General features: G+C 42.2%; 1 protein-coding gene across 1 annotated transcript in view; it reads right to left on the reverse strand.

The window, feature by feature from the left end:
- Positions 1–3,125: 3,125 nt before the first annotated feature.
- LOC131190461 (vomeronasal type-2 receptor 26-like) overlaps positions 3,126–21,165 on the reverse strand; it is a 34,372-nt gene continuing 16,332 nt past the window's right edge. The window contains exon 6 of the mRNA XM_058167784.1: positions 3,126–3,205. Within this exon, the coding sequence (XP_058023767.1) occupies positions 3,126–3,205 (80 nt within the window). The remainder of the gene's footprint in view (positions 3,206–21,165) is intronic.

Here is a 21,165-nt window from a genome sequence, read left to right on the forward strand (position 1 = left end):
GGATGGCATAGGGAACAAAACTTACAGAATCTGGAAGTCCTGCTAGAAATACTTAGAAACTTCCTCCCAGACGGGAGCAGCAGAAACAGACTGTGAAACGGGTGTGAGGATCCTTTAACAATGTTATAGTTTTTCACTATAATCTCACATCTTTCTACTCTATATGTCTGATACATTTATTTATTGCTGACCTCTCAATTTCTCCGGTCTTAATCCGTACATTTTCTTAGGGTTATTCTCTGTAGGGATATCTCCTTTTTAACAATTTAATCTGTCAATTCAAATTTGTTTTCTATTTCGCTCCTGTCCATATCTTGATATTCCCCCCACCCTACTTTTTTTAGTTGTTTGTCCTTGGCTGGGCTTCTTGATTCTTCTCTTCTTTTGAACCTTGGCTCCAACTGAGGGAAACGGTCTGGAGAACTTTTCCAGTGTGTTGTCCGGATAACCCATGCATGGGGTGATCTCCTATCCAATTGTCAGAGACGGAGTGAATATATTTTTGAACTGCTTAGCCACGCCTCCTGCTCGTTAAGCTCCAGTCTTTTTCACTCAGTCCAAGGGAAGAGATCTGAGTTGGTTTTCTCTGACAATTTCATAGTCAGATTGCTTATCTTTGGAATATTTGAACTGCACTGAATCTATTTGGATTTTAAAGACATATTTCTTCTATCAGGCAAGTTATTTGTGTGCTGCTGGTGGCTGCTGTAGCAGTCCTGGGGCTCCAAGCTGTTTTCCCACCACTCAGGAAGGACGGAAGCAGCTATCTGGAGTTGTTCTTCTTCTGCAGAACACCTCCGTTTTTGTGCCTCGCCCTCCCTCTTCTCCTCAGCCGGGCCCCTCCCACCTCCTCCCGGGCCTGCTATCAGATCCAGAGTCTGATAATGAAGAGGAATGGCCTGGCATGCCTCCAGCCCCGAGCCCTGGCCCCATGCCTGGAGGGGAAGTCAGGAATGAAGAAACAAACCTCACTCACCCACAGCCATCAGAGGAAGTCAGCCACGGATTGGAATTGCCTGGGCCTGCTCCTTCTGACCCCTCTCTTTCTCAAACAGCAGAAGACAATCTAAAGTGGGAGGACCTCAGAGTGTGCTGCAGAACACCGGGCACAACTCCGGAGCCACCCACAATGAAGAATACAGGTGGGGGAGGCTTTTTCTGATAGAGAAAAGCCAGCCAACCCACCAGCGGGTAAACAAACAGGGATGTCGTGTCCCCCTCCCCCTCCAACGACCGGGTCTGGGAAGTCTGTATCAAGCGTGGCCACGAAGCCTCTGCAGCTTTGCCAAATTCCTTTCAGATTTCTCAGGGCAGGCAGGAATCCAAGTTGTGACTTCAGCAAACTAAAGGAGACTTTGCTTGACTCAAAGTTGCTTGACTCAAGCTGATCCTTTATATAGGCCGTGGGGTGTGGCTCCATGACTCAGCACTTATCCAGGCCTGCCCCTCCCTTCCTTCTGCTGATGTCGCCTCTCAGATCTCGGGATCCCACTTTAGATTGTCTTCCCACTTCACCGGAAAGGATCTCCAGTCTCAAGGAGTTGGTGTTGCAGGTTCTGCGGCAGCGTCGGGTTCCGTTGATCCAGTTGTCACAGTTACTAGGGAAGATGATTTTGTGCATCGCTATCGTTCCCTGGGCCCGACGTCATGCTCGTCCTCTGCAGTGGTTCCTGTTGCCGTTCCAAAAAGCAGGGCGCAGCAATTCCAGGACAAAAGTTCTACTTCAGCCGCAGGTGCGTCTGTCTTTAAAGTGGTGGCAGTCAGCAGCAATTCAGAAGGGCTGTCTATTTCTGGCACCAGAGCGCATCACAGTGACATTGGATGTGAGCCTTCTTGGTTGGGGAGCTCATCTGGATTCGCAGGTGGCACAGGGCAGATGGACGCCGGTGGAGAAAAAACAGCATCAACTGGCTAGAGTTGAGGGCGGTGAGACTTGCTCTCAAGCACTTCTCTCCCATAGTGACAGGTCAGCATGTGTTGATCCTAACGGACAACATGGCGACAAAAGCACACATCAACTGAGAGGGCAGTACTCGTTCACAGTTCCTCATGGACGAGACAGAGAGACATTAGCTGGGCAGAGAGAGGTACCTCTGTTCTCTGAAAGCAGAACACGTCTCAGGCGTTCTGAATGTTCAAGCGGATTGGTTGAGCAGGGCACAACTAGACCCTTCAGAATGGCAGCTTCATTCTCAGCTGTTCCAGGAGATTGTGAAGAGATTCGGTCTACCCATCATAGATTTGTTTGCTCGCCAGGACAACAGGCAGCTTCCACGCTTTTTCTCCAGGTTTCCGAGTCCGGAGGCAGAGGGTTGCAATGCCCTCAGATGTCCTTGGCCACAGGGTCTACTGTATGCATTCCTGCCCATTCCTCATTCCAAGAGTGATTCGAAAGCTGCTGGCCGAAAACGCGGAAGTCATTCTGGTGGCACCGTATTGGCCTCACCGTCCTTGGTTCGCAGACCTAGTAGGCTTCTCGGTGGCCCATCCCTGGAGGATTCCTCAAGATCGGATTTCTCTCAGTCAAGGGGTCGTGCTTCATCCGGAGCCTCAGTGGCTCCAGTTGGCCATTTGGCACTTGAAAGGATCCTCCTGAGAAAGGAAAACCTATCAGGAAAGGTAATTCAAATCATGCAAATGTCTAGAAGGGCTTCTACTAACAATATTTATAATGCCTCCTGGAAAGTCAAAGCAACACCACTGATCCTACTTCAGCATTGATTCCGGATGTTTTTGAATTTTTACAAGCTGGTCTCGACAAGGGGTTAGCCCCCTCACACTTCGACGACAGGTTGCAGCTTTGTCTACCGTTCTCCCCTGTGATGCTTACCTGACACTCTTGCAACATCCAAGAGTGCATTGTTTTCTCCAGGGAGCTGCCAATCTTCGACCTCTGGTGGTGCATCGCTACCCTACCTGGGATCTCCACTTCATTCTTCAAGCGTTGTTGGCTGCACTATTTGAGTCACTGGGGTCAGTTTCTCTTCGGTTATTGACTTTGAAAGTTACCTTTTTTCTGGCAATTGCATCCACCAGGAGGATTTCCGAGTTGGTGGCCTTTTCTATTAGGAAGGACCTTTGTATTTTTCATTCCAACAGGGTCATTTTACAATTGGACCCATCATTCATGCCAAAGGTGAACTCTTGGTTTCACCGGGCCCAAGAGTTACTTTTTCCAGATTTTTGTCCTGATCCTTGTCATCCGCTGGAAAAGAGTTGGCACACATTGGATGTGCGGAGGGCATTACGCCGTTACATCAAATGTACATTATCATTTCGACGAACGGAGGCTCTGTTAGTATCATTTCATCCGTCATCAAGGGGGAAGAAGGTCTCCTCGTCGACAGTGGGCAGATGGCTGAAAGCATGTATTTCCATGGCATATGAACTCAAATCTAAGCCTTTACCCGGCAGAATTTTGCCACATTCAACTCGTAGTGCTGCAACTACAGCGGCTTGGGCCACACAGGCTTCTATCAGTGACATTTGTAGGGTGGCTACTTGGTCGTCATTATCCCCTTTCATACGTCGTTATAGGTTAGATAGTTATGCTTCGGCTGAGGCATCTTTTGGATGTCAGGTGTTACAGAGTGTACAGTCCACCCAGGACCTACTGTCGTGTCCCACTCCTCCGCTGACGGCCGGGTCAGGGAAATCCGAATCAGGCGTGCCTCTGCAGCTCTGCCCAAAGTCCTAGCAGGCAGGAGACCAGTAAGTGACTTCAGCAAGATAAGTTCGACTTTGCCTGACTCAGAGACTGCCAGAAAGCAGATCCTTTATATAGGCCATGGGGTGTGGCTCCATGACTCAGCACTCATTAAGGCCTGCCCCTCTCTTCCTTCTGTTGCCTCCGCCTCTCCAATCTTCTGATGCGAGGGTCACTCCAATCAGCTGTTGGTAATAAACCCTCCTCAGGCTCACATGCTGTGGAGGAGGGGGAGGGGTCTAGCTGCTCCGTTTGCCTGGGCATGGAGTCAGGGCTGGGGCCGGGAGGTGCTCCTTCTTCTGCAGTTTGTCTGGGCATGGAGCCAGGACTGGGGCCGGGAGGCATACATTCCTCCGTGTTCGGGAGCAGATAAGAAGGCCCCGGCTGCTCTGAGGGCGGGCAAGACACAACACCTACGGAGTAGTCAGCCTCCCGCCCAGGGTCCATAAACTTGGGTATATCCCCATGCATGGATTATCCTACATTGAAAAGCAACATTCAGGTAAGTCAACGTCCCTTTTCCCTCGTCCAGTTCCGAGGGAAGGAAATAAATCTCTTTCTTCTCTGCTGTCTCAGCTGCTGTCTGCTTTCCCTTTGCCTCTTCCCACTGTCTTTTAATCTGCCTCTTCATTTTTATATTTTTGATTTACAAGTTTTTTATTTTTTGCAAACATTTGTTGTGGTTGTTAGTTGCGCAGTCGTGTCCGACCCATCGCGACCCCATGGGCAACGTTCCTCCAGACCTTCCTGTCCTCTACCATCCTCTGGAGTCCATTTAAAGTCATGCCGACTGCTTCAGTGGCTCCATCCAGCCACTTCATTTTCTGTTGTCCCTTTCTTCTTTTGCCCTCAATCTTTCCCAGCATTAGGCACTTCTCCAGTGAGTCCTTCTTTCTCATTAGGTGGCCAAAGTATTTCAGTTTCATCTTCAGGATCTGGCCTTCTAAAGAGCAGTCAGGGTTGATCTCCTCTAGAACTGACTTGTTTGTTCGCCTTGCAGTCCAAGGGACTCACAGGAGTCTTCTCCAGCACCAGAGTTCAAAGGCCTCAATTCTTCGGCGCTCAGCCTTTCTTATGGTCCAACTTTCACAGCCATACATTGCAACTGGGAAAACCATAGCTTTGAGTATATGCACTTTTGTTGGGAGGGTGATGTCTCTGCTTTTTAATTCGCTGTCTAGATTTGCCGTAGCTTTCTTCCGCAGGAGCACGCGTCTTTTAATTTCTTGGCTGCAGTCCCCATCTGCAGTGATCTTGGAGCCCAGGAAAATAAAATATGTCACTACCTTCATTTCCTCCCCATCTATCTGCCAGGAATTGAGAGGGCTGGATGCCATGATCTTAGTTTTCTTAATGTTGCGTTTCAAGCCAACTTATGCACTTTCCTCCTTCACCTGCATCAAGAGGCTCATTAGTTCCTCTTTGCTTTCTGCCATTAGAGTGGTATCATCTGCATATCTGAGGTTGTTGATATTTCTCCCGGCAATCTTAATTCCAACTTTTGATTCATCCAGCCCCACCTTTCTCATGATGTGCTCTGCATATAAGTTAAATAGGCAGGGCGATAGCATACAGCCTTGCCGGACTCCTTTCCCAATTTTGAACCAACCAATTTGCAGACATATCAATGCGTAAACAGTGTGGCACCTGTGTCATGCCCCTGTCGGAGTCTGAATCCGAAGGGGAAGAGGAACAGCTGACAGAGTGAGAGCGCGGATCTGTTGGCTGTGGAAGAAACTGGGGAATTGCAAAGTCAGCCTGGGCAGAGCAGGGGAGAGGTAGAACAAGGGAGAAGGGGTTCAAATGAAGACCAAGGCCCACCCCCTCCTCATTCTAGGCAATGCAGGGAGGAACGGAGAAGAGCGCAACATGGGTTGCGTGGCTTACGAGAGAGGAAAGGGACCCGATCATCTGTAGAAGGCACAGCTGCTGATGGAGTTTAAAAGGAAAGACAAATGGAAGGGGCGGTTGTCGGGAACAAACCCTGAGGTCATCTGGTGTTTATCTGAAGTCCTGGCATCCTCCCAACTGGTTTGATTTACTGCTGTGCTACTTCAATTCTGAAATTCCCTATTTTGCTTGCCCTGCCGGATTAATTACCTGGTCTTGCCTTGTTGGATTTTTTTTGTTGAAAGTTTTCTTTTATAACATTTGGGATTGAAGTATTGTCAGCCAAAGACTATTGCCGGTTGGTGGAAGAGCTCTCTCCAGGCCGGAGAGTTGAAAGGGACATTGGGGACACATGCCTTTGTGTCACACCCTGGGTCATCACAACCTGGGTGTCATACATTCCAATACAAACAAAACTAGTAGAATTACTCATGGTTATTACATTCAATCAATTTATATATTTCTAATAACGATACACATTTATATTAAATTACAATCTGTCATTATTCAACTATTCCATATTTTCTCTTATTACTTTTATTGTATAAAAGTGTATACACTAATATTCCCCCTTCTCTTATTTCCATCACTTCTACCTTTTAATCATGTGACCCTTTATTAAAAGACATTTTCTTTCTCTCCTACCTAATTTCTAGTCATGTCACCTACCTAAGAAAAAGAAAAGAGATAGAGAGAAAGGGAAAAGCAAATTAGAACAACCACAAAAAAGAAATCATCTATCCATCTTCTCTTGCCCGCTTCAATACTTAAGCTTTTTTTGACTTGCCTCCCTTATTCCTCTCTTGGATCTTTATCTCTGTCTACATCTACTTCTTGGCTATTCAATCTAATTAATCTGCCTCTTTATTGACTCCTGGGCTTTGGCTTGGTTTATTTAGCCTGCTCTTTGTCAGGCCCGTGGCAACATAAATGCAAACTTTATATCTGGACACCAACTTATGGAATATATTAAAGTCATTTGACCATATAGTAGAAATCAGAAGCTGGAGAAATGTCCTTTCATCCAGGATATTTGCAGATGGAAACTGTAAAAGATTGAATTATAAGCATCAGATGTGCACATGAAAGTCGAAGAATTCAAGAACGGAGGTAATTACAGCTGAAGGATAATTGGAATACTCTAATTTACTAAAAAGAATAAAGTACAAACTGGACACACTTAAATTACTGAAGAAAAGGGAACCTGCTATAAGAAATGATAAAAAGACATTGTGGAACGCAGGAAGAAAATCCAGAATTTCAAACAAAAGATCCTTTTCTTTTTAAATAGTCAGGAAAAATGGAGATGAAGAAGAGACAAAGTTAAAGAACGATTTGATACAGCCTTTCAACCATCAAGCAAGAAAGGCCAAGAAAAATGCCTCAGTCATGTTGATAAATAGAAGGAAATTGGCAAAAGGAAAAATGCTTTTGAGAGGGTCAAAAATCTTTTGCAAATAAGTAGAGAATGGTATGCTGTAATTGATTAAGTCAATTCCTTTAAAAATGTTTTATTGTATTATAAATACAAATAGTACATTATATTATTGGGTACAGTGGTATTTATACATTATTGACTAGAGATTATTAACACTAATGTTTTGGATAACTTAAACCTTTAAAGATAAAGAAGTTTATTTCAGTATTAACTATGATTTCTGAAATGACAGTGTTGATAAGCCTAAAGTTGTGTAAATTTGACATCCAAAGCTAAATGTGGCATTAATAGTCTACTGGAAAATACGCCCAACTCTTTGTTAAACAACAACGGTTTTTTGTCTTTATATTGTTACTAAGATTTCCATTGAATTGTTACTTATTGTTTGTGCATATTAAAGGGAAAAAAGAGACAAAACAAACAATGACAAAAATAAACAGTTTTAAAATAGAAGTTATTTGGTTTCTAAATTCCTGGGTTGTTTTTTTTTTTAATGCCTCTATCAAAGAATAGTCATTCCTGCACTTTGAAAGGCCTCGGAGCTCTTCAAAAGATAAGTGAGGAGGGTATTTGCCTGATGGGGTGAGAATCAGGCCCTGGGAGGATCCAGGGGAAGTGTGGGAAAGGCCTGTTCAGAGCCAAGGTGCAGGAAGTGGAGCATGGGATATACAGTATCAGGCCTTGGGAGGACCAGGGCAGGCAGGCCTAGACTAGGCCTTCAATGGCCTCTCTTGTCCAGGAGGCACCCCATGCTCCACTTAACCACTTGCACATTCTTTTTAAACAGATTTACAGACATGGAAGGGACCTTATAGGTCATCTAGTCCAACCCCATACCCAAGCAGGAGAACTTACACCACTTCTGACAGATGGCAGTCCAGTCTCCTCTTGAAAGCTTCTAGTGATGAAGCTCCCATAACTTCTGAAGGCAACTTCTGTTCCATTGGTTGATTGCGCTCACTGTCAGAAAATGTCTCCTTATTTCTAGGTTGAATCTCTTCTGGATCAGTTTCCATCCATTATTCCTTATCTGGCCTTCAGGTGCCTTGGAAAATAGCTTGAACCTCTCCTCTCTGTGGCAGCCCCTCAAATATTGGAAGACGGCTATCATATCACCCCTAGTCCTTCATTTCATTAAACTAGAAATGCCCAATTCCAGCATCCGTTCTTCATATGTTTAAGCCTCCAGCCCCCTAATCATCTTTATTGCTCTTCTCCGCACTTTTTCTAGCATCTCAACATCTTTTTTACAGTGTGTGAATTATTTTATGCTTCAGAAGGTTCCTGCTGCTAAAGCAGCTTTTTCCACACTACAAGCATCTATAACGTTTCTCTACTGCGTGGATCCATTTATGGTAAGTTAGAAGATGACAGCCTGAAATGAAACATTTTCCATACTCCAGGCATTTATATGGTTTCTCTCTGATGTGAAGCTGATACGTGGTGTAAAACTAGTACCACGAGGGAAGCATGGGATCCTTTTAACTTTTATTTCCTCTTTGACAGAAGCCCTTTCCACATTCCAAACATTTATACAATTTCTCTCCTGTGTGGATCCTTTTGTGGGAAATAAAACTACTTTCACTGAGACTTTTCCCACACTGTGTGCATTCATATGGTTTCTCCCTGGGAAGGAATTCTTTGACGTCGCATAAAAGTATTCCTGTGAGCGAAGCTTTTTTCCACAGTCTGGGATGTACAATTAGTCCTCGACTTACGACCACAATTGAGCCCAAAATTTTGGGGGCTCTGGGAGACACTTGTTAAGTGAATTTTGCCCCACTTTGCAACCTTTCTTGACACAGTTGTTAAGTGAATCACTGCAGTGGTTAGATCTGTAACACTTGGGGGCCCTCATGTGGTGCCTGTATCCCTCGGATGGGGCTTCACTTGTTTGTGTGGCCTGGTTTCTCATATGCCTTGGTAAGGCCACACTTGGAATATTGCATCCAGTTTTGGTCGCCACGATGTAAAAAAGATGCTGAGACTCTAGAAAGAGTGCAGAGAAGAGCAACAAAGATGATTAGGGGACTGGAGGCTAGAACATATGAAGAACGGTTGCTGGAATTGGGTATGTCTAGTTTAATGAAAAGAAGGACTAGGGGAGACATGATAGCAGTGTTCCAATATCTCAGGGGTTGCCACAAAGAAGGAGTCAAACTATTCTCCAAAGCACCTGAGGGTAGAACAAGAAGCAATGGGTGGAAACTGATCAAGGAAAGAAGCAACTTAGAACTAAGGAGAAATTTCCTGACAGTTAGAACAATTAATAGGTGGAACGACTTGCCTGCAGAAGTTGTGAATGCTCCAACACTGGAAATTTTTAAGAAAACGTTGGATAACCATCTGACTGAGATGGTGTAGGGTTTCCTGCCTGGGCAGGGGGTTGGACTAGAAGGCCTCCAAGGTCCCTTCCAACTCTGTTGTTATATATATTATATATATGTTGCAGCCCGGTGCTGGTCCATGGACCGGAGGTTGGGGACCCCTCCCATAAAGGAGTGGCTCCCTATCAACACCAATTGGAAGGAGCCTTGGAGAAAGGAACTGAACCAGCGAAATACTACACCACCCAGGCCCAAATCTCATAGCTGGCCCCAAAGAATACTATGGCCGATGGTATCGAAAGCCACAGAGAGGTTGGCTCTCGCCGTTCTCATCTACATGTTGGAAGAAAAAAAATCGGGTCTGGTTCCAAGCTGGGAGAAAGACGCTGGAAATAAAATGGGGGCAGATTGGAAAGAAGCACTCCGTTTACTGATGAGCAGAACCAACAACAGCATGTAGTTCTGGGACAGCTGACAAATTGGTTTGTTGAGTACATGGATTTTTATTCTGAGAGGTTGCTAGGGGATTGTGCAATGTAGTGAGCCTTTGCTATTCCTATTAGGTCTTAAAAGGTCACAACCTGTCCTTAGAATTTGGTTGGGGGAATGCAAATTCTTAATCCCATCAGATGGAGCTGAAAGTGTTTTGTTTGTGAATAGATTGGCCCAGGTCTTTCTTAATGGGCCCAAAATAATCCATCTCTAAAAACTTCAAGCGGCTGTTGGGGCTGCTTTCTGCCTTTGTTAAGATTTTTTTTCTCCATTTCTGCTTTGGGGAAATACAACGTACTGTCTCTTTTAATATTCCCCAAAATATTTCATTCTCTGGGCCCCCATAATCCAGCCTGAAACCCAAGGGAAAGGGATCCAGTAATTTTCGACACTAAATTTATCCAATTATGTCTCTGTGCCTGAAGCTACAGTAAGAGTTCAGCAGGTCACAGAGGAGTTACTTCTGGTTCGGTTCTGCAACCCAACAAGAAAAACACAGACTTCAGAGAATAATTAGAACTGCAGAAAAAATAATTGCTACCAACCTGCCTTCCATTGAGGACCTGTATACTGCACGAATCAAGAAGAGGGCCGTGAAAATATTTACAGATCCCTCGCATCCTGGACATAAACTGTTTCAACTCCTACCCTCAAAACGACGCTATAGAGCACTGCACACCAGAACAACTAGACACAAGAACAGTTTTTTCCCGAAGGCCATCACTCTAACAAATAATTCCCTCAACACTGTCAGACTATTTACTGAATCTGCACTACTATTAATCGTTTCATAGTTCCCATCACCAATCTCTTTCCACTTATGACTGTATGACTATAACTTGTTGCTGGCAATCCTTATGATTTATATTGATATATTGATCATCAATTGTGTTGTAAATGTTGTACCTTGATGAACATATCTTTTCTTTTATGTACACTGAGAGCATATGCACCAAGACAAATTCCTTGTGTGTCCAATCACACTTGGCCAATAAAATTCTATTCTATTCTATTCTATTATTATCAACACCGTGGTCATTTGCCTGTTATTTTCCTCACTCGTTCTCCAGAGATTCCATTGACATAAACATCAAATATAGGAGCAACACTGATACTATTTTGCATCAGAAATTCTGGGTAAATTTATTTATTTATTTATTTATTTATTTAATTATTTAATTAATTAATTAATTAATTAATTAATTAATTAATTAATTAGATTTTTATACCGCCCTTCTCCCGAAGGACTCAGGGCGGTGTACAGCCAAATAATAAAAACCCCACAATATACACATTAAAACAAAAACTTAAAACCAAGCATATTACATAAACGGCCGAAATTTAAAACAATTTAAAACCCTAAAATTCATAAATGTCCCCAATGCAACAAACGACTTGGGATAAGGCTAACCAGAGGCCAGGGACTATCCCGGCCAATGTATTCTCATCCCTTTTAGATGTGATGCCTCATCTGGGCTCTGTCTGAATTTTTGGGGAAGCATCTGTAGGAATTTAGCACCCACCCCCCTCCTAGAAGAATGAAATATTTTAGAAAATATTTAAAAGGCAGAATATATTTCCCTGGATGAGAAATGGAGAAACATGTTTTAAAGTCAAAGCAACTTCCTGCCACCCCCCACCTTTGTCAATGGGCCATTAAAGCCTCAGCTAAGCTCACTCATTTCCCCCCACCTTTGTTAACCATCATCTGCATCATAATAGAACCCATCTAGCAACTGAAACTCACCACATGGCACCTGGGAAGATTACATCAGCCAGCAAGGCTAGCTAAGACCCCCACCCCCTGGGAGTCTGACAGCCAATCAGGATACTCTTCCTGTGCCCCAGAAAGTTCAAAGCTAAGAAAAAGCATAAAGCCAGGGAGCACACAGGATCTCAGCCCTTTTCTGTTCAGGAACTCAAGCCATGTGATCCTGACCACCATTAAACCATCTTTCCAAGCAGCCTCCATGTTTCCAGTGTCTTTGTCCCCACTTGGAACTGAACCCAGATGGATATTTCTTCCAACACATCGTTGGAAGAAAAAAATCCATCTGGTTCTGTTCCAAGCTGGGAGCGAGACACTCACAAAAGCAATAGAGGCTGCAAAAGGCTGATTGGAAAGAAGGTTTCATGATGAGCAGAACCATCAGGGTTTATGGTTCCGGCAACCGCTGACAAAATGCTTGAATGAGTGAATGGATCTTTATAGGTTTCTGTGACTTTCAAGTTTGAAGGGTTCTGGGAGTGGTGCAATAAAGGGGCTTTTATTCTGAAAGGGTGTTGGGCAATTCCTGGCTGTGGCTATTGGCTTTCATCCTATGTTGGATCTTGGTTGAGGGGGCTGCTTTCTAATCCTACCATTCTGCCTTTGTTCAAACTTTGGTGCGGGGGAGTTTCAAAGTAACCTGTCTTGATGATTTACCGAATCTGCATTTCTAAAAGCTGACCTCCTCCATTTCTGTTTGGGGGCTGTTAAGAAAGACTTGAGTCTGCTTTCTGTCTTTGAGAGCATGTTTCTCCACTTCTCCCTTTGGGGAAATACAATATTTTGTTTCTTTTAATATTCCCCAAATGTTTCGTTCTTCTAGGGGGTGAGTGCTGACTTTCTACCCCATTGAAGCTTGAAGTCTTGCCAAAGAGCATTTGTCTTGTTCTCGTTCTCACCCTTCTTCTAGCGATCCAATTAAAGCTTTCAGAATGCAGAAAGCCAAACCGGACAGATCAAAAACGATCCTCTTGCTTCTACTGCTGCTGCTGCTGCCCAGTAAAATTTCCGGGATGCTTCCAGCCAAATGTCCCTTAACCTTGGGGAGAGATGAAGTAGAGCTATTGAATTACTACAGGCCAGGAGACTATCTCATTGGTGGGCTGATCTCCGCAACCAAACCGTGGTTCCTACAGCACAGTTTCCGCACAACTCCCTCGCTTAAATTCCTCTTGTAAGTCACCCTGTGGCCAATTCCACCTGGCTGATTTCTAAAGCTGTATCCTTCTCAAACTCATTTCTTTTGAATTTTTAAAGGAAGATGCCAAAATAGAGTTCTCTCGCATTTAAACATTTGTTCTATCTAATGTATCTGTCTGATCCCTTGAAATATCAGTTCTTTTTTTTATTTTATTTTATTTTGTCACAACAGTATACACAAACATCAACATAAAACAACAAATCATAAAAGAAAAACTTATATATAAGTAAAAGTATGCAATAACTATATTAATTTGATATAATGAAAGGGAACAATAGGACAGGAACGGTAGGCACTTTTGTGCTCTTATGCACGCCCCTTATAGTCCTCTTAGGAATGGGATGAGGTCAAAAGTAGACAGTTTTTGGTTAAAGCTTTGGGGATTTTGGGAAGAGACTATAGAGACTATAGAGTCAGATAGTGAGTTCTTTGTTTTTGGTCCCAGTTTCTCTAGTGCTACTGCAAACATGTCTGCTCATTCTTGTAAAGGACCTTCCAGCAGATCTCAAAACATAAATCTCATTGCTTAAGCGTTAGTACTACTTTATAATGCCTTGGTAAAGCCACACTTGGAAAACTGCATTCAGTTTTGGTCGCCATGATGTGAAAAAGATGTTGAGACTCTAGAAAGAGTGCAGAGAAGAGCAACAAAGATGATTAGGGGACTGGAGGCTAAAACATATGAAGAACGATTGCAGGAACTGGGGATGTCTAGTTTAATGAAAAGAAGGACTAGGGGAGACATGATAGCAGTGTTCCAATATCTCAGGGGCTGCCACAAAGAAGGAGTCAAACTATTATCCAAAGCAGATGTTGGATAGCCATTTGTCTGAAATGGTGTAGGGTTTCCTGCCTGGGCGGGGGGTTGGACTAGAAGACCTCCAAGGTCCCTTCCAACTCTGTTATATTATTATTATAAGTTATGACAACCTTGGAAATGATATTTTATGGCCTGTAAAGCACTTCAGCCATTAAAAAACATTTTTTGCCCACCAGTCACACGACTGCATTTTAGGCACTTGACAACCGATTCATGTTTATAATCAGCTGAAGGATCTTCTGGCCATATGATCATATTTTGCATCTTTTTTTCTTTTCTTTTTTGCTAATTTCTGGCAAAAAAATGCCCATTTAGAAGAATGGATACACTTAAAAAACGTACGATTTGTTTAATGACCAGAATAAAAAAAAGATGTTGTACCTTGATGAACGTATCTTTTCTTTTATGTACACTGAGAGCATATGCACCATGACAAATTCCTTGTGTGTCCAATCACACTTGGCCAATAAAAAATTCTATTCTATTCTATTCTATAAAAAAAAGATTGTAAAAGCAACCATGGAAATAGGAAAAATGTAACGGTAACAGGTTTGAGATTACTTGTCTACAGTGTTGGAATAAATAGGAAAAATATCACCTTAATACCAACACTGCAAACACTGCAAACAATGAGAAAAAGTAACTGTGAGGTTCAAAAGTTTTCTAATCTTCATCTATACTATTGACTGCCACGGTTCTCCATGCCCAGAAACATGCAAGATATCAGTTATGCATTTTCTGGCTCTGTGATTAGTGATTACTTTCCCCTAAACTCCAGTGAAGATATTATCTAGCCTGGTAATGAAACATTCATAAGGGATGCGGTGGCTAAGATGCTGAGGTTGTCGATCAAAAGGTCTGCAGTTCGAATCCCTAGTGCTGCATAATGGGGTGAGCGCCCGTTACTTGTCCCAGCTTCTGCCAACCTAGCAGTTCGAAAGCACGTAAAAAATACAAGTAGAAAAAATAGGGACCACCTTTGGTGGGAAGGTAACAGCGTTCCGTGAGCCTTTAGCATTGTCGGTCACATGACCATGGAGACGTCTTTGAACAGCGCTGGCTCTTCGACTTTGAAACGGAGATGAGCACTGCCACCTAGAGTCGGGAACGACTAGCACATATGTGCGGAGAAACCTTTACCTTTTAATGAAACATTGAGAAACCAACCCATAAGTTCGGAGAATGAACCTTCACCCTCAATCATGAGTTTAAATCATGAATTTAAAAGAATGATGCTTTTCTTCTTTTCAGATGCAGAGGAATGCACCATATGTCCAGAAGATGAGTCTCCAAATGAAGACCGAGATCAATGTGTCCCTAAAATTATAAATTTTCTGAGCTATCAAGGACATTTGGGGATCATCTTAGCTTCGATTTCCCTCTTCTTGTCCTTAATGACAGGCTTTGTGTTAGGAATCTTCATTAAATTCCTAGAAACCCCCATCGTCAAAGCCAACAACCGGAACCTCTCTTATGTCCTCCTGGTCTCTCTCCTGCTTTCCTTCTTGACCTGCTTTCTCTTCATTGGCCAGCCGAGCAAAGCCACCTGTCTCCTCCGCCAGACAGCCTTCAGCATCATCTTCTCGATTGCTGTCTCTTCTGTCTTGGCCAAAACAATCACGGTGGTGATGGCCTTCTTGGCCACAAGGCCAGGGAATCAAGTAAGGAGATGGCTGTGAAAGACCTTCACCAACAGTCTCATTCTATTATTATCAACACCGTGGTCATTTGCCTGTTATTTTCCTCACTCGTTCTCCAGAGATTCCATTGACATAAACATCAAATATAGGAGCAACACTGATACTATTTTGCATCAGAAATTCTGGGTAAATTTATTTATTTAATTAATTAAGGTAATAAAACCCACAATATACACATTAAAACAAAACTTAAAACCAAGCATATTACATAACCGAAATTTAAAACAATTTAAAACCCTAAAATTCATAAATGTCCCCAATGCAACAAACGACTTGGGATAAGGCTAACCAGAGGCCAGGGACTATCCTGCCAATGTATTCTCATCCCTTTTAGATGTGATGCCTCATCTGGGCTCTGTCTGAATTTTTGGGAAGCATCTGTAGGAATTTAGCACCCACCCCTCCTAGAAGAATGAAATATTTTAGAAAATATTTACAGATCCCTCGCATCCTGGACATAAACTGTTTCAACTCCTACCCTCAAAACGACGCTATAGAGCACTGCACACCAGAACTACTAGACACAAGAACAGTTTTTTCCCCACCTGCCATCACTCTGCTTAACAGCTAATTCCCACAACACTGTCAGACTATTTACTGAATCTGCACTACTATTAATCGTTTCATAGTTCCCATCACCAATCTCTTTCCACTTATGACTGTATGACTATAACTTGTTGCTGGCAATCCTTATGATTTATATTGATATATTGATCATCAATTGTGTTGTAAATGTTGTACCTTGATGAACGTATCTTTTCTTTTATGTACACTGAGAGCATATGCACCAAGACAAATTCCTTGTGTGTCCAATCACACTTGGCCAATAAAATTCTATTCTATTATTATCAACACCGTGGTCATTTGCCTGTTATTTTCCTCACTCGTTCTCCAGAGATTCCATTGACATAAACATCAAATATAGGAGCAACACTGATACTATTTTGCATCAGAAATTCTGGGTAAATTTATTTATTTATTTATTTATTTATTTATTTATTTATTTATTTAATTATTTATTTATTTATTTTGTCACAACAGTATACAAACATCAACATAAAACAACAAATCATAAAAGAAAACTTATATATAAAGTATGCAATAACTATATTAATTTGATATAATGAAAGGGAACAATAGGACAGGAACGGTAGGCACTTTTGTGCTCTTATGCACGCCCCTTATAGTCCTCTTAGGAATGGGATGAGGTCAAAAGTAGACAGTTTTTGGTTAAAGCTTTGGGGATTTTGGGAAGAGACTATAGAGACTATAGAGTCAGATAGTGAGTTCTTTGTTTTTGGTCCCAGTTTCTCTAGTGCTACTGCAAACATGTCTGCTCATTCTTGTAAAGGACCTTCCAGCAGATCTCAAAACATAAATCTCATTCCTTAAGCGTTAATACTACTTTATAATGCCTTGGTAAGGCCACACTTGGAAAACTGCATTCAGTTTTGGTCGCCACGATGTGAAAAAGATGTTAAGACTCTAGAAAGAGTGCGGAGAAGAGCAACAAAGATGATTAGGGGACTGGAGTCTAAAACAAATAAAGAACGGTTGCTGGAACTAGGTATGCCTAGTTTAATGAAAAGAAGGACTAGGGAGACATGATAGCAGTGTTCCAATATCTCAAGGGTTGCCACAAAGAAGAAGGAGTCAAACTATTCTCCAAAGCAGATGTTGGATAGCCATTTGTCTGAAATGGTGTAGGGTTTCCTGCCTGGGCGGGGAGTTGGTCTAGAAGACCTTCAAGGTCCCTTCCAACTCTGTTATATTATTATTATAAGTTATGACAACCTTGGAAATGATATTTTATGGCCTGTAAAGCACTTCAGCCATTATAAAACATTTTTTGCCCACCAGTCACACGACTGCATTTTAGGCACTTGACAACCGTGTCATGTTTATAATCAGCTGAAGGATCCTCTGGCCACATGATCATATTTTGCATCTTTTTTTTTTGTATGTGCTAATTTCTGGCAAAAAAAATGCCCATTTAGAAGAATGGATACACTTAAAAAACGTACGATTTGTTTAATGACCAGAATAAAAAAAAGATGTTGTACCTTGATGAACGTATCTTTTCTTTTATGTACACTGAGAGCATATGCACCATGACAAATTCCTTGTGTGTCCAATCACACTTGGCCAATAAAAAATTCTATTCTATTCTATTCTATAAAAAAAAGATTGTAAAAGCAACCATGGAAATAGGAAAAATGTAACGGTAACAGGTTTGAGATTACTTGTCTACAGTGTTGGAATAAATAGGAAAAATATCACCTTAATACCAACACTGCAAACACTGCAAACAATGAGAAAAAGTAACTGTGAGGTTCAAAAGTTTTCTAATCTTCATCTATACTATTGACTGCCACAGTTCTCCGTACTCAGAAACATGCAAGATATCAGTTATGCATTTTCTGGCTCTGTGATTAGTGATTACTTTCCCCTAAACTCCATTGAAGATATTATCTAGCCTGGTAATGAAACATTCATAAGGGATGCGGTGGCTAAGATGCTGAGGTTGTCGATCAAAAGGTTACTTGTCCCAGCTTCTGCCAACCTAGCAGTTTGAAAGCACGTAAAAAATACAAGTAGAAAAAATAGGGACCACCTTTGGTGGGAAGGTAACAGCGTTCCGTGAGCCTTTAGCGTTGAGTCATGCCGGCCACATGACCACCGAGACGTCTTCGGACAGCGCTGGCTCTTCGACTTTGAAACGGAGATGAGCACTGCCCCCTAGAGTCGGGAACGACTAGCACATATGTGCGGAGAAACCTTTACCTTTTAATGAAACATTGAGAATTATCCCAGGCCCAGAGGTCCCATATCAATTCAGATTTTTCAAGCAGCATCTTTTATAAGTCGTCTGCCAAGGTTCCAAGTAATGAACCCAAACAATCCAGCAACTCTTGAGACTTTCGTCTTTTTCAAAGAATTGCTTTATTGAGTACATCATTTCGGCACATTTGAAATGCAAAACCAGCTCTGGCTATTTCCCGCGTTTTCAGTATAATTAAAGAACAGACAGCTCCCTCCATCCTTGTCACAGGTCACATTGTCTATCCAGGTATTCTAGAGTCTCCTTGGGAACCTCTTCCAGTCTCTGGCCAGCACCTGGTAGGTGTCAAACCTTGAAGCTGATCTGCCTGGAGCCATCTTGAAGCTTCAGTGATGCCACACTGCAGCGAGGGATCGGGAGGGGGTGGAATTATCACCTGTTTGGAACCCTCACCATATCTCTGACAGCAATACAATTGAACGTGTCCAGAAATATTTTACAAGAAGAGTTCTCCATTCCTCTGTAAACAACAAAATACCTTATCCCACTAGACTTGAAATCCTGGGCTTGGAAAAGTTGGAACTCCGTTGCCTTCGACAAGACCTAAGTTTAACTCATAGAATCATCTATTGTAATATCCTTCCTGTTAAAGACTACTTCAGCTTTAATTGCAATAATACAAGAGCAACCAATAGATTTAAACTTAATGTCAACCGCTTTAATCTAGATTGCAGAAAATATGACTTCTGTAACAGAATCATCAGTGCTTGGAATACTTTACCTGACTCTGTGGTCTCTTCTCATAATCCTAAAAGCTTTAACCAAAAACTTTCTACTATTGACCTCACCCCATTCCTAAGAGGACCATAAGCGTGCATAAGCGCACAAACGTGCCTACCGTTCCTGTCCTATTGTTTTCTTTTCTTCTTCCTACATATATATAAATATATATATATATATATATATATATATATATATATATATATATATATATATATATATATATATATATATATATATATATATATATATATATATATATATATATATATATATAGGTCTTTGGTTGTTCGGGTTTTCTCGTAAAATTGGAAGTGTCTTGGCGACGTTGACAAGTCTCATTCGTCGCCAGCTGCGCCAGCTGCCAGCTGCGATCACACATTGCTCCCAAAGCAGCTGAAGCCTGAAGATGGGTGAGACTTGTGAATCGACACTTCAATTTGGGGAGAAAAGGATTTTCACCATGAAACTCAGCATATATATATATATATATATATATATATATATATATATATATATATATATATATATATATATATATATATATATATATATATATATATTTGTTTTCTGAGGTTTCGTGGTGTTTGTATGTAGGTCTTTGGTTATTCGGGTTTTCTCCCACAGAATTGGAAGTGTCTTGATAATCTTATTATCCAATGGATTCCAGAGAAATAAGATTACCAAACTAATCCAAAAGAACCCCCACTACCCAAGACAGAGAACAAGAAAACGGCACAGCCCTCCTCCCATATATAAAAGGCACCACAGACAGAATCAGCAAGATCCTCCACAAACACAACATCAAGACAGCATTCTGCACAAACCAAAAATATCCACCATCCTAAGAAACCCCAAAGACAAAATTGAGTTAGAAAATCAAGGAGTATATGAAATCCCATGCACCTGCCCCACCACATACATTGGACAAACCAACAGAAGAATAAGTGCACGCATTGAAGAACACAAGAACTCAGTCAAAAGAGGAACCAACTTCTTCCCTGGTCCAACACTTTAAAGCCACAGGACAGATATTGACTTTAAAAGACCAGAACTATCGCCAAAACTGAACACTTTAACAACAGAATAATCAGAGAAGCCATCGAGATAGAAAACGCCCACACAGCATGAACAAACGAGATGATACCTCCGCCTACCAGCCATTTGGAAACCCGCCTTATTGACAAACGAGTCCTAACACGAGGAATGACACCAGACCCACACTCACGAGGTCCACACAGGATGTCACCACACATCCACCCAGAAAGCAGACCCAAAACCACACTGAGCATGAAGCACGACCAAGGACCAGAAGCCAGACCGCAGCTGCAACATTAGCCATTTCAAACCCCTCCAATCCATACATGCAGCAGACTGACACCCACTATGAAGATGTAGCACGACCATGAACACGAAGCCAAGCAACAGCAATGCAGCTCACCAGCTCAAATCCCCTGCAACTCAGACTAATCTGAGCACAACCAAGCCCCCACCCAAACAGGACACACACCCAGCCAATCAGAGCACAAAAAAACCCTCATCCAATCAGAGCACAGCCAAGCTCCCACCCAATCAGTTCAAATCCCCACTAGCAGTTAAAAAGGAAGAAACAGCTGCAATCACACATTGCTCCCAGAAGCACGAAGCTGAAGCCTGAAGATGACGAATGAGACTTCGTTGAAACGTCGCCAAGACACTTCCAATTTTACGTGGGAGAAAACCCGAATAACCAAAGACCTACATATATATATATGCTTATACCCTTATATACTATATAACCTTTCTGTATGATAGTTACATATATTGTTGTGACAAAATAAATAAATAAAAAAAAAATAGAGATAACTGGGGTTGTGCAGTCAAAATAAAATACTTTCTCTTGGGAACCAAGGACGTTCTCACACCTGGCTGGAGGAAAGAGAAGTGATATCACCAGATCAGCAAATGCTGCTTGATTGGGCCATATGACTGATTGTTTGGAGTTGAGGGGATTTTTTGTTTTTTTACTTTTAATTAGGTGAAAACCAAGAGTTGGTTATGTGCCAATATGATATTTCCAATAAAGCTATTCTTTGAAGAATCCACCTGCCTCAGAGTTTTTGCTTGGAATGGATCTATTACTTGGAACCCTGACAATAAGATGACCTTAGTTCCCACAAGATAGCAAGTTGCTGATATATGGTCCAGGGGTGGGTTCTACTTACCTTTACTTCCAGTTTACAATGGGACTGTGCTTCGCTCGCGTGCGCGGTTGCGCTTCT

The sequence above is a fragment of the Ahaetulla prasina genome, chromosome 2, assembly GCF_028640845.1.
Source record: "Ahaetulla prasina isolate Xishuangbanna chromosome 2, ASM2864084v1, whole genome shotgun sequence".
Lineage (NCBI taxonomy): Eukaryota > Metazoa > Chordata > Lepidosauria > Squamata > Colubridae > Ahaetulla > Ahaetulla prasina.